Here is a 16,808-nt window from a genome sequence, read left to right as displayed (position 1 = left end):
GGAAGTACTCCTTTGGAGAAGAGGGTTTGTTACCTTAGAACCGGAAAAGAAATAATTATGTACTAAAAATCAAATACCCATAATATTATATTTTCATTCAATTAAAAATACATTTTTGTCCTGATACCTGTGTGTTTGTGCTTTATATGTAGAAGTGATTGCATAATAGCTCAAATGTAGTCTTACTCTTGTATAGTATGTGGGGTGTGCAGCGGTGTTGGGGGGTATGCATGGGTGGGTGGATGTGGGGTTTGTGGGGAGCTGTGGAGTGTGTGTGGTATTTGTGGGATGTGTGATTGTGTCTGGAGGAGGGTGTGGCTGTGGGGTTTGCAGAAAGGGTTGCAAGGGGGGAGCCAGTCAGGCCTTTGCTGTCCAAAGCTTCAAGGCCGCGTTTGCACTCCAGCGGCTCGTGCTGCCGACAAGAGGCTGGGGGCTGCCGGGGAAGGGCCTGTCAAGCTTGGGGCAGTGGGGGTGCTGGGGTCCTGGAGCCACTGGGGGTGGCCTGGGATGCAGGAAGCCCAAGAAGGTGGTGCAGAACTTGCATCGTGTGCCTGAGGCTTGGGGCAGCAAAGGCTTGGCTGCCCCGCCCCCATGGGCGGCCTGGGGGTTGCCATCATCCTGGGGGGGGATGTCCCAGCCCCCCTGGTCCTGGAACAGGCAGGGAGGCTGCACCAGGAGCCAGAGGAGAGCCATGGCTGTCTTTCTGCTTCAGAAACTCCTGCAGCTTCCAGGAGGCCGTGGGCCCCAGGGAAGCTCCTTGCCGGCCCTGAGGCTACTGGGGGTGGCACATGGCCCGGGACACAGGAAGTCCAGGAATGTGGCGTGGAAGTTGCATCCTGCACCTAAGGCTTGGGATGGCTACAGCCTGGCTGCCCCCTGCCCCCTCCCATGAGTGGCCCTGGTGGGTACCACCACCTTGGGCCCAGGACTCTGCCAGGTCGTGCCACCCCCAGCAGCCTCAGGAGGTGACCTGTGCTGCCCCTGGGGTGGCCAGGAGCTTCCTCAGGGCTCCTGGGCTCCTCGCAGCTGCAGGAGCTTTTGGAGCAGAAAAGCGGCCGCAGATCTGCTTCTGCTCCTGTCGCAGCCTCCCTGCCTGTTCTGGGGTCGGGGAGCAAGTTGCCACTGGGCCCTTGAGGGGCAGGGGAGCCCGGGCCTTTCACCCAGGGTGGCAGCACCCACCGTAGCTTCCTGTGGGGTGAGCAACCAGGCTGTTGCCACCCCCAAGCCTCAGGCGCGGGATGGAAGTTCCGCGCTGCCTCCCCAGGCCACGTCCCCACTGGGTCATGCCACCCCCAGGCGGCCCCCGTGCTGCCCCCAGAGCTGAACAGAGGAGTTGGAAGCCAGCAACAGCCAGGCAGTGCCCCGGGGCCTGTGCCAGCAAGGCCCAGAGCAGGGTTGCAGATGGCTGGGCTCTGTGGAGCAAGGCCAGGCTGCCCCAGCATGGAGACCCTTTGGCTCCCGTGCACCCCCTTGCTTCCAGCTCTGTGGCCAAACAGGGACCAGTGTGCCCCCCGGCCCTCTTACTTGAGGTTCTTGCTCTGGCACAGGCGGGAACAGCCTCATGGTCCCTCCAGCTGGTGGAGGCAGGGCAAGGCGAGCCCTGCTTTTCCAGGAGCCTGCTGTGGCTTCCACTGGGTCCTGGGTCCTGTCACTTTTGACAGGAGCCAGAGGCAAGTAAATTAATTTTTAAAAATTTTCTAGGGACCCCGTGGGCCGGACAGAACGGCCTGGTGGGCCGGATTCGGCCCACCCCTGGTATACAAGTGCTTGAGCTAAAAGTGCTTGTAACCTTAAAAACACTAACATAAAAAGCTGCTATAACAATGGCATAACAGGGCAAACTTCTACAATTATTTTTCCAATTCTTTGTTTCATAGGCTAAGTATTCTAATCACGATTGGAATGAATGTAACCTCAGTTAATGAAACTGATATGGAGATTTTTGTTCTGGGAGAGGAATACTTTTTAGGGCAAACATGGTTTATACAGCAGGAAATAAGAGTTCAGAAGATTTAAGTACTATTCCTGCTTCCTTATACATTCCTTGCCTGTTCCAATGTTTCCTTTCCAGGGATATTATTTCTCTCTTATAGATACTTTATGTTAATTTTCTGATTTTTTTTTTATTTTATTTTTTTTTAAATACTCTGAGATCTTTTGGAAGGGGCTATAAGAGTGCAGAGTTCTAGGATTTTTTTATTTTGAAAAAGAATATTAAAGTAGTAGTACAGTATTTGTCTTGCTTATATCGCAACCCATAATATAATATGCATCTTATTTTTGAAAGTCCGAAAGAAGAAGAGAAAAAAAAATCTCAAGTTATGGCTGCATAGAGCAGGAACACAGCCTAATCTTGAAATAACTCACTCTCCCTTTCCTGCTTAGTTGAAACCCTAGGTGCTGCTGAAGACTGGCTTCCATAGATAGATCCATGATTTTGAAAAGAGATAACAATTTTCCAGGGCTGTGGTGTAAGAGAGCAGAAACCAGGAGCAGCTGGCAGACAGCAAAATTGCCCAAATAAAATTTATCTTGGTTAGTGGAACATCAAAACTATTAAAAAAAAAAAAAAAACCAAAAAAAAAAACAACCAACCTCTCTGAAGTGACAACGAGCCATTTAAGTCTATTGTCTCCCTCAACTGCCTGAGTAGTAATGCAACAACTGCTGCACCATGGGACAAAAATCAAAGCAGGGTGCTTCTATCCTGGTCAGTTTCTCTGCTTAACAGACATGCCCCACTTTTGAGGGGGCTGACTTTTAGGGGGGGAAAGCTGTGTGTTGTATGCAGGAAAATACAGTATTTTTACTAGATTTATATCTACATCTATAGAAATAATAATTAAAAAACCCTTTAAGGGTGATTCTTTGTAGTATTATTATCTGTTTCAGTCTATGACATTCAACAACTGGTGATGGCGCTGTGTTGGTTTGGGCAAGATAAAAGTACTTTGTCTTGCTTTTTCTTGCCTGTCCTTTTCATAGTAGAGGGATTAGGCTGTGTGATGCACTGAATAGGAACAAGCCTACAAGACATGCAGCTGACCTGGGTTCTGTTCCCAGCTCTACCATTGATCCTCTTGAGTGGATTTCAGCATTGCTTCATCTCTTGGTGTCTTCTCTGGTTCTGGGTGTGGAAACCTGGAGAAGTGATAATGGGCTACATAAGTACTAAATTAGTCTGCATTTATTATTCACTCTAACAGTAAAACCATATTGTGGAGTGTAATTCTTAATGTAGTCAGCTCACATCAATACATCTAAATTCTATTAATTACAGTGGATTTTTTTTTCTTAGTTCTCTAGTAAAATGTCACATTGAGAATCATATACCGTTATGTTGTTTTGTTTGTGCGACATTGTCTATAAGTCTAGCACAGAGATAGCCTTGTTGATATCTGTTTGCCGAAAGCTCTATGGCCACATATATTGCTGCAAATTATATATTGATTGAAATGCTCATTTCACTGTTAATAGCTGAACAATCAAAAGTGAAAGGTTCTCAGTAGTTAAAGCTAAAACACAAGCAACAATTCTTATAAGTTATTAAGGAAAAGTATATCTTAAATATTCGCTGTATTCTGTTGGAAAATTTGCTATCGGTAGAGCATCCCAAATACACATGTATATGGATATATAGCCAGGATCTATATTGCACTTTAGAAATATTAACAAACATTGTTATATTAAACATTGTTTTGCAGTATCGTGTGGAGTCAATGATGCTGCGTATTGCTAAACCAATGAATTACATTGCTGTGACGCCCAGTATCCAGCAGCGAGCTCAGATGAGGCCCCCACAATGTGTTCCCCTAATAATGGAGCCAGAATCCCGTTTCTACAGCAATGCTGTTCTTGTTTTAGATTTCCAGTCATTGTATCCTTCTATAGTGATAGCATACAATTACTGCTTTTCAACCTGCCTGGGACATGTTGAGAACTTAGGAAAGTAAGTAATGTTTCTTTCTTAGATAAACCTTGATCCTACAAGAATCTTGTATAAGATGTTTAGAACCCTCAACTACCAATGAGAGCAGATAGCAGCATCTCAAAGGGTTGCAATAAGGAAGTGCTAAGCTTCAACAATAATTTTAAACAATTTGTAATTACAAGTTCTGTGCTATAACTAGTATTCTCAGAAATTTGGACGTTGAATGTGACTGAATCAGAGATCAAGACACATTCTAGCTAATATTTTCTCCATGTTTTGTCATAACATGTTGTATGCGTGCTTCTGACCATAATCGGTTCTGTTAACATTAAGGTTTCTATTTTTAAAAATGTGATATATAAACCAATTGGGACTCTTTCAATCTGAAGTAATACTCCCCCTTTATATGCCTATATATAGATTTTTAATTTAAGAACTATTATTTCCTGTTCCTTTAATTATTCTAAACTGAAAGAGCAGATTGACCTCTAAAGTATAATGATGATTTTTTTTTTTTAATTTTAAAGAAGCAAAACCTGCTGCTTATTTTAGTTGAAGTTACCTTTATGGAACAATATTTGGAAGAGTTGGAACATATTTTAAATGGCGACTGGGCATTAGTATAAAGTTTCTTAAGTGTTACGATTTGAAATTTTTAAATGGCTTAAAGCAGGAGTGTCAGTGTCGGTGAATCATCTGGCCCATGAGGCTTTTTGCCACAGCTCACAGTTGCCAATTCAAGAAATTATTTTTTCCAGACATTCTGCGAACTTTTTATTGACAATCAAACTTTTTACTGAAATTGTTTTTACTGACATGTTTTACATAATATAAACATAACCCTTGTGCCAGGCTCTGGACAGCAATAACGAGGGCAGGGTTCAGATTTAGGTGTTTAACACCAGTTTTTAAGAAAGTCTTACTTGACTGTAGCAAGGGCTTTCCATCATGCTGCCCCACACCATGCTGTTCCCCATCCAAGCCTATCATCCCTCCCCCCAAATCTGACCTTCACTGGCATAGACCTCCCCCCACCCAGCCCTGAAGCTCCAGATCTCCTCCAGATTCAAGTTAACTCTGTCCCCCAGCATCCCAAGATGATTTGCACCTCCCTCATAACCTCCCCCCCAACCCCCCATGCAGGGTGGGCAGGCTAGTCTTGGCCCAAGCTATTTGTTCCAGCTGAGCAGGGAAGTGTGCTCTAGTGCCCCCCAGCTTTTGGCCTGGGCCACTGCAGGCATGTGGCTGCATTTCCAAAATGAAAAGTGAATGTCTGTTCACTTGCTTATTGGTTGAATCTACACAGCTTAAACTAACTTGTGAAGGTTGAATCGATTCAGCCTTGGACTTTTTGACTGTCTGTACTTAGCCCCTGAAGCCAGGTAGCCCTACCTACCTGCTAAGTAAGCAGCCATTACAGGCAGGAGACAGCTGATGGGATGCAGTGGCAGTACATGTTTAGGATGGGGAGGGGTCTATGGATCCTCACGTGGGCTACAGCGCTGTGTGCAGTACTGTGTGCAGGGCTTGCACTCCTGTTCAGCCACGAGGTGGCGCTGCTCTGTTGAATCCAGCATCCTTCCCATGACAGATCTTCATTCAAGCTCACTGGTTCTTAGGGTTTTTTTAAGTTTTTTGTTTTGTTCTGTTTTAGAGATAGTGCTGTCCTTTTTTATGGACTTCACAGATGAGTGTTTTTTAGCCCCTTCTTTGGTTTCTTTTATGGACTGTGTAAATTTAGACAGTTGGCAACCTGCCACAGCTCCTAGCAGACAAGTAGTTAATGTTGCCACAATTCAACCCCTTTGCCATGGCAACTGGACTTGGAGCATCAGTGTGGCCCAGTACCTAGGGGGTGAGACTGCAGCAGAATTTAGCGTATTTGATGGCCACTGGTGACAAAAAAGCACCTACTGCCTGCACTGATGTTGTGGCTTTGGCAGCTATGGTGATAGGGTTGAGCAGTGGTGTCGTTAACTCCTTCACTGCTGGCACTGGCACAGTAATATTGGCAGCTGCAGCCAGAAAGGCCCACCGTCTGGGTCTACCGCACCAGGCCAAATGAGTTTGAAACCCGTGATTTAGAGGAAGATGATCAATTTGGTAAACATGAAATTTCTGCAGTTGCATGCATATGGGAAATTGGCCCTTGGTTATAATGGTCGTGTGCGCCAACAAATTAGTTTCAAAATAGAATTTTTTCCATGCATTGCTGCTTCACTTTTAGAGAATGTCACATGCAGTTAAGAAACTTTAACTTGTAGGCTTGTTTACAGCAAAATGTGTCTAATTTTGAGATTATCTGTGTTAATACTTATAAGCATTTTAATACAGACTAGAATTTCCAGTTTAGTTGAATATAAAGGAACTGATAGTTTTCTGTTTGCTTATTTAATGTTATTCTTTACTAGATATGATGAATTTAAATTCGGCTGCACCTCTCTCAGAGTACCTCCTGATTTACTTTACCAAATCCGGCATGATATTACAGTATCACCCAGTGGAGTGGCTTTTGTCAAGGTAATTATTATGCTTCTGTGTGATAGACATTTTTCACAGTTAGTTCATTGATTAACAAGATTAAAACCCTTTTGGATTGATACATAGCAGTTTATATGTTGCAGCTTTAAAAGCAAAGAGAATATTTTTCTGTATGTCAGTCTATTTATGTATCTTGTAGCACTTGCCAACGCATCACACAGTTGGACTTCTGATAGTTCAAAAATAAAAATGTTGATTGTCATCTTTTTTAGTTTCAGTGAAGGCTTATTTCCTCTGCAATTAAAAATATATTTCTGATTGTACAGTACAGTTATGCCTATACTTGTACCACATGCTAGGATCAAATATAATTGCCCACATGTAACAGTTTTTCTGAAACTCGGTTGGTAAAGAACTTTCTCAGGGAAAAGTCTATGTTTTTAGAGATTAAGCTCCTTGAGTTCCGTTTTGGGCCTATTCTTGTCATGCGTACAGCTGGCTGACTAGTTTAATGAATGAACATGGATCCAAACTGTTACAAGCTGTTACCCCATCACCAATTAGTTTAATGTAAAATAAACACTGTACTCTTAAAAGTAAATACTATGAGGAATATTAATTTAAAAAGCAATTCTGAACATGTGAATATAAATATTCCTATCCTATTGCAGTTAACCAATCCTTTAAATAAATATAAAAGTACATAATATTACATTCTTCATTGCCAAATCAAAAAGAAGAAAATTAAGTCTATGCCTCTTCAGTGGACTTTGAGTATTTTTAACCACTAATGCATTGGTGTCTCAGGCACCTCACCATTATTCTATATTCTTATCAAGGGTTAGATACTCATTCTTGCTTTTCTGGTTATCCTTTCTCTTTGTTTTGGTTGGATGTTTTAATATTGTGTTTTCTTTGTTTCTTTTGTGGCAGCCTTCAGTAAGGAAGGGCGTGCTGCCAAGAATGCTAGAAGAAATTTTGAAGACTAGGATAATGGTGAAGCAATCTATAAAGGCTCACAAGCATGACAGAGCTATAGTGCGAATGCTTGAGGCACGTCAGTTGGGTCTGAAACTTATAGCTAATGTCACCTTTGGTTATACTGCTGCTAACTTTTCTGGAAGAATGCCATGTGTTGAGGTAAGGGGTGCTGATACAGTATAAAGGGGATTTGGGAAAGAGATTTAATAAAACAGTGCCAAATAACAATGTCATTCCTTGAAAAATACATTTAATCTAAATGTGACTATAAAAGCTGTGTGCTTGTTTTTTCTCTTAAAGTACTGAAAAAATAAATCCTTGGCTTCAGTTCTGAACTTACTATAATTAAAACCTGTTTTTTCACTGTAATAGAATATTTAGCATTAGTCCATGTATAAAGAATAGTTTTGTGAATATGGATTGGATTAAAGTTCTGCTCATCAACAGTAAAGCAAGATATTATAGTTATTTTTGTACTTTTTTTATTTCAGTGCTTTCCTTTTGTTTAATGAACAGAAACATTACAGACTAAACACTAGTGTTAAACACTAGTTTCTTTCATTATGACATAGTAGTAATGGAACAAATTATGTGCATTCCATTTTAATTTTATTTCACACTTTATTGAAATTATTTCCGTTGGTTCGTATATGGCACAACATAGCGTAGAATTACAAACGTCTCATTTGTGTTTGAGTAGATATAATTAAATAGTTGGAACCCCATCCCGAAGGTCCATATTCGAGAAAAACTATTTCAGTTCCTCAAATCGTGAGTTTCACTTGTGTAGGGATTAGAATCTTGTAAATGTGCTGGCTCCCCAACGTGTATTTGCAGTGCTTTCTTTTAGGCTGAGAGTTGTACAATTTTAATGAGAAAATATACTTGTTAGCTTATTTTAATAGCTAGAATGAATAAAGAAAAAATGAACAGGCAACCTCTCAAGTCTGATCATTTCATGAACAAGGAGCAGTGATCTCAAGTTGCAGCAAGGGAAGTTTAGGTTAGATATTAGGAAAATTTTCTCAGTAGTGGGTAGTAAAGCAGTGGAACAGGTCACCCAGAGAGGTTTTGGAATCTCCATTCTTGGAGGTTAAGACCCTGGGTAGACAAAGCCTTGGCTGGGATGATCTAGTTGGGGAATGGTTCTGCTTTAGGGGGTTGGACTAGATGACCTCCTGAAGTCCCTTCCAACCCTAATTTTCTGTGATTCTTTGAACAAAATAAGCATCTTTTCAGTGTATGGCAAACAGGTTAATTAAAACAGAGAAATATACCATAAGCTTTGTAAGCTCTGTATTCCAATCACTGCTTTCTATTTAGAAGCTTTGCTTCCTGCAGTTCCTTCACACCATCTGATGAAGTAAGCTGCTGCTTACAAGGCTTTATGCTACACATCTCTGATGTAGCCTGTAAGGTGCAAATCTGTTCTCTCTTCTGCCTGACTTCAGGCTAAGGCGGCTAACTTCTGCTCTCTCTGAACCATAATTGAACTGGCTTTGTTTATAAACTGGCAGCTGATAAGTTTGTATGGATTCAGGACATCTCTGCTTCAACAGAATAATCAAAATTACACAGGAAATTCTTTGGGTCGCATGTCCACCTCTATGCTAATACACATTTTTTCCTGCAGTATATTCTCATGTGCCTGGTTTAGTTTTAAATTGTACAGATGATGGGATTTCAATCATTTTCTTCAGGAGGTGAATAACTCATGGCCTAGCATTTCTGTGAGGGTCATGCCCCATACCAGCTCTTCCCTTTACTCCAACTAAATTCCACTACCTCTACCTGTTACCTTTTTGGTCAGTTTAATCATTTTTTGGTGGTTACTTTTTAAATATCTGTAGAAGGCTGCAACTCTTCATCACTTGTTTGGGCAAGCTAAGCCATTTTTAATCTTTCCTACTAAATTAATCCCTCTATCTCTTTAATCATTTCTTTCACTATTCCCTGAACCATGCAGCTTTCAGTAACCCATTTCCAGAATTCTCTTTCCCTTTGCTACATTTTTTTTAAACCAGCAAATGTGTCAGTTTGTTTTACAATGATCCTGCTTATTAAAAGATCAGTTCAGAGCAAAGCCAGTGCTACATAGCAGTTGTTGTGGTAAAATAAAAACAAAAGAGTTTCAGTTTATTTTTATTTGCAGATTGGGGATAGTATTATCCACAAAGCCAGAGAGACATTGGAGCGAGCAATAAAGCTGGTGAATGATACAAAAAAATGGGGAGCTCGTGTTGTATATGGCGATACTGACAGGTAAATTAATAGCCTGCTTTTTCCAATGATATATGAAACAGTTACTCATATGCACTAAACTTGCAAAGGAGGCTATCACCATGATCTAAATATTACACTTATGGCAGCTCTCTCTAGATTTTTTTTGTTTTGTTTTTAATAAACATTTTTCCCTGGTATATTGAATACACAGTAAAGTATTGGTAATAGAACTATATTATAGAGTCCGGGCTGTGACTAGACTTTCTCCACACCTGCTTCCACTCTCCCCACACACAACCTTCCCCCCCCCCCCCCCCCCCCATCTCCACCCTGCTTCATGGTGCAGCTGGGTGGGAAGAACAGTTCTCAAACTGTTCTTGGTGAGGACAGAGGCTTGCTTCTATCTGCAAGCCCTGCAAAAGTTAATTTAAGAGCTGTTAGGCTGGTATAGTTTACAGCACCCAGCCACTGCAATTAGTGTTCATCTATGGATGAGGTTCCTAGTGAGTAAAGAAATGAGTAGGACCTGTAGGTGAGTCCTTCTTTACCTTGAATGTAATATTGGTCCTGCATGGAACACTTCCACACTTAACTACAATGGAAGTAGCTTTCATGTCATAACTATTCTACAGTAAATTATGCAGATAGCTATGGTTAAGCAATCCTTCTTCTGATTAACTTTCAGTAAGGAAACAGTCATCATTAAATCTCCCAAAACACCCAAGATCATTTTATAGAGAGGTGACCGGAGAGCTTCCCTTGCATAAAATTGTGACATCTTTTTGGTCCTGAACTTTGTTCATGTTAAAAGTGATAATGCTTTCAGCATTTGGTAGACCCTGGTCTACCAAAAAGTATTTAATTGCCACTCCTCTGTAGTGCTGATGATCAGCAAAACTAACCATTAAGGCAGGGCTATCCAACTTTGGAGCAGCTGGGGACTACAAGTCCCCTGGCCACATAGCATAAGGACCGCATGGCTCCCAGGCCAAATGGTGCATGAGCTGTACACCACACTGTATGCGAGTCCCCTGCCTCCCTTTCCTCCTCCCACTGAACTGTGCTGGCATTTCTGCACCACGCTGTGCCATACCAACACCCCCACACTGTGCAAAGTCCCTGGGTCTCCCCAGACCCCAACCACAAGCTCCTGCAAGGCCGCGCCATGCCACCCTGTCCCCCCAGGGACTCTGGTGGCAGCAGCAAGAGAACAGTTGTGGGGGTGGTGAGGGGGCAGTGCCTGAGGGCTGAAGATTAACCCCTTGGGGGCCACATGCAGTCTGCAGGCCACCAGTTGGATAGTGCTACATAAAGAATAGCCTGTGGTATTCCTACTCCCGTACCAATGCAGTGTCGGTTCTTCAGATTTCAGTGTGAAGAAATAAGGTCTCTTCCTCTTTCATCTGTTTAACTCTGTCTTCATTTTCTGAGTTGATAGTTTTCTTTGCAAAATTTACAGCAGAGTCTTTAGCTCTCTTTGGTTTCTGCAAAGGCATTTGAGCAGATTTAAGCATGATTAGTTTGTCATCTCTGGAAAATTGCATGCATGTCCTACTTTTATCCTTAAGATTTGTGAAATTTTCATTCCCTGGGAACTCTTAATCACAATACTGTTGCCATGACCACAGATGCTAGAACTATGTAAGTGATGCTGAACAGAATGGAGAACTATATCTCCTGTCTAATGTGGTCAACCCCATTTAGTCAGAAAACCACACCACACTCCCAGGTTGCATTGCATAGTGCCACTTAGCCACAGAACTCAGGCAGGGACCACAAGGAGGACTGCCTTTGCTGCAGTAGTGAGCAGTGGTAGTCCTCCTTGAAATCCCAACCAGCTAGACCCTGCCAAGAATCTCTCTTCCTCAGGATTCCTTACCAATCCCATGATACTGAAAGCAAAATAAGCACTGAGGATCTATTCCAGTAGCAAAGTCTGTGCTGCTCTCCAGTACTGAGATGGTCTTCTTTCCCTACACCAAGCTAATACCAATACTAAGGCTGTTGATAGCATCACCACAAGTACCAGGGTTTGGGCTACTTGTAACCAAACCAGAAATACAGAAGTAACTTCAGAGACGGAGCCAGAATGCAGATTGAGTTGGTAGAGGCAGCTGAAAAAAGGTGGCTGGGGTGCGATGTTTCAGTGACTAGAACAACCAGCAATCTAGAAATTTGGTAATCCTGTTTTCCATGCAAACAGATAGTGACAGATTTACTATAGATTTCCCATTCCAAGAGAGATTTTGAAGTATCAGTATCCTTATTTCCTGTTTCTACTTTTTATATTCTAGCATGTTTGTACTGTTGAAAGGAGCCACTAAGGAACAGTCTTTTAAGATTGGTCAAGAAATTGCTGAAGCTGTAACAGCTACAAACCCCAACCCAGTAAAATTGAAGTTTGAAAAGGTAAAGGAAAAACATTTTGTTCTAAATATATGGCTAGAACATGTTGCTCCTTCAAATGCATTAGTCTGTTGATGATTTATCTGAAACATATGTTTCTTAAAACTTATGACCTTTGGTTGCCTTAGACTTGTCAGAGGAAGTTTGCAAGGGAAACGAGAGCATTTCCCACTTTTACATTAGGACAACAGATGGCCTTTCTTCCTAGATGCAAGTCAGGGCATAGACGCACATTAACACTTAAGAGACTAGCTTAAGTGGGGTTTAAAAATGAAATGGATAGATATGCAAGATCTTAAAACTGGTTTAAAATCACCTGAAATGGTTCACAAGTCTAACTGGAAAATCTGGTACTCTTTTGAACTGGTTTAAAGTGCACTGGTTCAGTGTTGCATGTGGACATCAAGCATTAAGTGACACAGATCTGGTCCTCCAGGCATCCCACACTACATTGTTCTTCATCCCCAGTTCTGCAACTGAATACTTGGGTACATATTCACTGCCCCTTCCCCTCCCCTTTTCCCCCTTTTTAGCACTTTTTGTCTCTTCCTTTACACTGCTTATTCAATAAAGGCTTACCTCTAACAACTTGTTCCCGACTTGACTGTAATCCCTCATCATGCCCCACCTCCCACCCCCTTCCAGCCAACCCAAGCCAGGAATGCACACTGCAGACCTCAATTAACTGCAGGCTCTTGAATTTTATTGAACTCATGTTGAGGAGAAAGGGGAGAGAAGAAAAGTGAAAAATACCCCTACCATAGGTCACCTGTCCCCTGGGACCTCCAAAGCACAGGTACAAGCACTCCTGCTCCCCTCTACTTACTAGGATGGGTGCTCACTCCCATTCCCTGGTGTTGGAGCTACAGCACTTCAGTGTCTAAAAAGTGCTCTACTGCTCTACCTGGAACACTAGGGCACCATACACGTGGATGCCTCTGACCTGCAACAAGTTGTAAACCAGTGATTGGGGACATTTGCAAAAGGTTCAGTTCTTACCACACCCTCAGTCTCTGAAATTCTCTTTGCAGCAAGTTTAGACATCTTAACCAAGTTGGATTCTTTTTTTTTCTTTTTTTAAAGGGAGGAATGGCTGTCAATGCCATGATTGTTATTTAACAAGTGTTTAAAGCCCTTTTGAAAACTTACTTCTGTTGAATCCAAAAAATAAGCATACAGAATAACAACCCAAAGCCACCCACAGAGAATGGGTTCCTGGAAAAAGTATGACTCCAGATAATATTCTGCATCCCAGAGGAACAGCTAATGAAAGTTTAGTTATTGTGGAAGTGCCTTACTCTCATGCATTGACATTTTAAAAGTTATACCAACGCAAGGTCTTCTCTATTGCTGAAAGATTTTTCTTCCATTTGATGTTTAAAGCTAACTTTGTTAAACTAAGTGTACAATTATATCAAAAGAGGGTCTGGTTACAGTCCAAAAAGTAAAGGAATTTATAATGAAGGATACCTCTATTACAATGTGTTACTGTCTCCCTGAATGTTGCAGGGTTCTCAGCCGACATATCACGTGTTGCAGTATCTTCCTAGGTCTAACAGGATGACTACAGTTAAGCAATGACACTCTCCTAATCTGCTTTCTTTGCAGACCTTTACTTTAATTTATTTTTGTTTGTTTTTATGACAAGACAAAGGGTGAAAAAGGAATAAAAATAAATAACTGCAAATTCTCGAAAAATTCAATCTTACATTGCTAGTTAATTCGCATCAAAGAGGTGCTAGCTTTTTTCTTAATCCAACAGGTCTATTTGCCATGTGTCTTGCAAACCAAGAAGAGGTATGTGGGTTACATGTATGAAACACTGGACCAAAAGGACCCAGTATTTGATGCAAAAGGTATAGAAACAGTCCGAAGAGATTCCTGTCCTGCTGTTTCCAAGGTAAGACAACATGCATAATCTTTTAAGTTAATGAAATATGCTTAACTAGTTCTTTAAAATTTTTATACAGTGCTGCCTCCTAATAATATTTAAGTCTAGAGAGAGCACCTCTGTTTGAGGTTTTTCCTACCCTTTCCCCCAGCATTAGTAATTTGAGATCGGGCTTTTTTCACTGAGGGTATTGCATGGTATGACAGGGTCCTGCCAATTCCCAGTCTACCATCTGGCAGTCTTTCCACCCCCTAATTTATTCAGTGCATTTACTCTTTGGAGAACACAGGACCCTTCCTTCAACACTATACAAACTCTACAAAATGCCCATCCTGGGTCTCCATCCATTTACTTCAAGTACTTGGTACTACTTAGGGAATTCCACTACCTAAAGGTATCCCTGCCAACTACAGTTTTCCCTGTGCCCAATAATTCATGTAGAATCTATACTTCCTTAATTGTACATTTTGAACTTGGTGTAAAAAAAATCTTTTGTGCCCAGTCAAATCAAGAACAAATTCTTCCTAAAAAGCTGAAGTGTTTGCCTCAGTCAGTTGTCCTGGCTACATGTTCTTTTTTTTACCTCTGATTTGTCTGAATCAACTACAGATGAAACAAGTTGGCAAAAGAATGTTCTTCTGTCTCATTCCAAAAAAAATCTCTTCAATAGTTGAAAAATTTCAGGCAGAGGAGAGAATATAAACACAAGAGGTAAAAATGATACAGGGTTGATACAAACAATGATACGTAGCAACCGCCACTAGAATCTCTCTAACGTGGCCCAGTACCCCATGAGCTTCTCTGTTAGTCTTTCTTTTAAGCTTTTGATTAAATCCAAACTGTCTTTTTGCATTTGTTAGTTTGGAAGTTATTTTCTGTTCCACTGCCATAGCATACTACTTTATAACTGCTTAAGTTAGTGGTGCTCAAACTTTGGGTCCCATGGACCAGATGAGCAGCACAGGGCCAGATCAAGCCCTATTCACAGGGGCCAGCCAAGGCCCCGTGGATTGCATGTGGATCAGGCCCTGGGACCCCGCACCACCCCTGCTCATGCACACATGACTGGGATTGGTCCTGAGGTGCGACGCTACCCTAGTGTGCCAGGATTAGGCCCTGAGGCCTGACACTGGCTGTGCACACTGGGATTAGGTGCCTGAAAGAACACACAAAGCCCAGGGCTGCCTGCAGGTCCAGCACTTTGGCAGCAGGGAAGTAGTGCCACCATTCCCCTGCCACCAAATTTTCAGACCCTTGGGGAACCTCATGTGCCAGCAGCCTGATCTGTCCCATGGGCCAGGGATTGAGTACCCCGGGCCTAAGTAATTAGTTAATTCTCTTCTTTGCAGAAAATGTATTGGGAGAAAGTACAAAGCCATCTGGAAAAATTGTTCACCTCAGATGATAAACTGAAGCATTTGTTCGTATAATGTATTTACCTAGCATAGAAGCATAGGCATGTGCAAAAGAACACCTGGAGCACCCTCAAGTGGTGGAGCTGCTACTTGGGAACAGGCTGCATGAACCTGTAGTGATAGAAGTATAGCAAAACTGCTCTGACTTTGACTCCTGATGAAGCAGGGTTCAAAGTTGGGGCAGTTTCACTCGCTTGTATCACTTGTTATTGCTGCAGCATAACAGCTGCCTTTCACTACCTGTCCCCTTTTGAAGCCACCCCTAGTGTACATTTATCCATACCTATAGAAATACAGGGCTGGCCAGGACCTCAAGAGATCATCCTTTCCACCCCTGCACAGAGGCAGGATCCAGTTTTACCTAGCCCCTTCCTAACAAACATATGTCTTGATTGTTCCTCAGAGTTTCCAAGGAGGGGTATTCCACAAGCTCCCTAAGTAGCTTGCTCCAATGTTTCCCCATTCTTACAAGTAGAACGTTTTCCTTAATTTGCAGCAGTAAAGTTTTTAATTGGATATTAAGCTGTTTTTTTTAAATAGGATATTAGGGACACAGCTTTTCCACATGTCACCTGCTCTGCAATTACAGCCCACATGCTTGCCCTTACCCTGCGGAAAGTGAGAGAAATGCATGCACGTGGACGGGTACTGTGGAGCCACTGACACGGAGCAGGGACACAGTAACTACTAACTTATAGCATGGCAAATTGATCGTATGGCCATACCCTTCTTGTCCTTCCCTAAATGGCTGTGGAGAATTGATCAGCTTTTCACAGCCTTTTACATACTGGAAGAAATTAAACCCAGTCCCTTCAACTTGTCTTCATAGGTCATGTTTTAAAAGCCTCCTGCCATTCAAATTGCTCTTCCCTGACCTCTTTCCAGTTTGTCTATACCTTTCTTTAAAGTGTGGTGCCAAAACTAAGCATAGTACTCTAGCTGAGACCTCACCAGTACTAAGTTGAGCAGAATACTTACCTGTTTCTAATATTCAGCACTCCTGTAAATGCATCCCAGAATGAGATTTGCCTCTTACAAGAGCATCAAATTGTTAACTCAGTTTATAATCTTCAGATCCTTTCCTGCCATACAACTGCCCCGCCAGATAGTCCCCGTTTTGTATTTGTACAGTCAATTTCTCCTTCCAAAGTATAGTGGCTTTATACATTATATACCTAATGTTGTTGGTTTTTAAGACCTGCTCTCCAATTTGTCACAGTCATTTTGAATTCTGATCCAGCACTCCAAAACTCTTGGTGCCATGCACAAATTCTGTAAGTGTCCTCTACAATCCATCCTCTAAAATGGTAATGAAAATATAGAATATAGCTTGAGGCCGAGATGGACCCATACAAAACACCAGTAGAGGTACCCTCTCAGCCTGACAAGGAACCATTCATTGATGCTTCTCTTTGAGATATGTTGTACATCCACCTGATGATGGCTGTACGTAGATCATAACTCTGTAACTTGTTTATAA

The 16,808-nt window shown here is 42.0% G+C and overlaps 1 protein-coding gene across 1 annotated transcript in view; it reads left to right on the top strand.

Moving 5' to 3' along the window:
* The window catches only part of REV3L (REV3 like, DNA directed polymerase zeta catalytic subunit), a 216,269-nt gene that overhangs the window by 187,410 nt on the left and 12,051 nt on the right, over positions 1-16,808 (top strand). Inside the window, exons 23-28 of the mRNA XM_059732984.1 lie at positions 3,705-3,949; positions 6,343-6,451; positions 7,346-7,552; positions 9,546-9,655; positions 11,911-12,025; positions 13,785-13,922. Of these exons, the coding sequence (XP_059588967.1) occupies positions 3,705-3,949; positions 6,343-6,451; positions 7,346-7,552; positions 9,546-9,655; positions 11,911-12,025; positions 13,785-13,922 (924 nt within the window). The remainder of the gene's footprint in view (positions 1-3,704; positions 3,950-6,342; positions 6,452-7,345; positions 7,553-9,545; positions 9,656-11,910; positions 12,026-13,784; positions 13,923-16,808) is intronic.

The sequence above is a fragment of the Alligator mississippiensis genome, chromosome 1 (assembly GCF_030867095.1).
Source record: "Alligator mississippiensis isolate rAllMis1 chromosome 1, rAllMis1, whole genome shotgun sequence".
NCBI lineage: Eukaryota > Metazoa > Chordata > Crocodylia > Alligatoridae > Alligator > Alligator mississippiensis.
The sequence above is the reverse complement of the archived record's forward strand: the minus strand, read 5'-3'. Positions and strand labels throughout refer to the sequence as shown.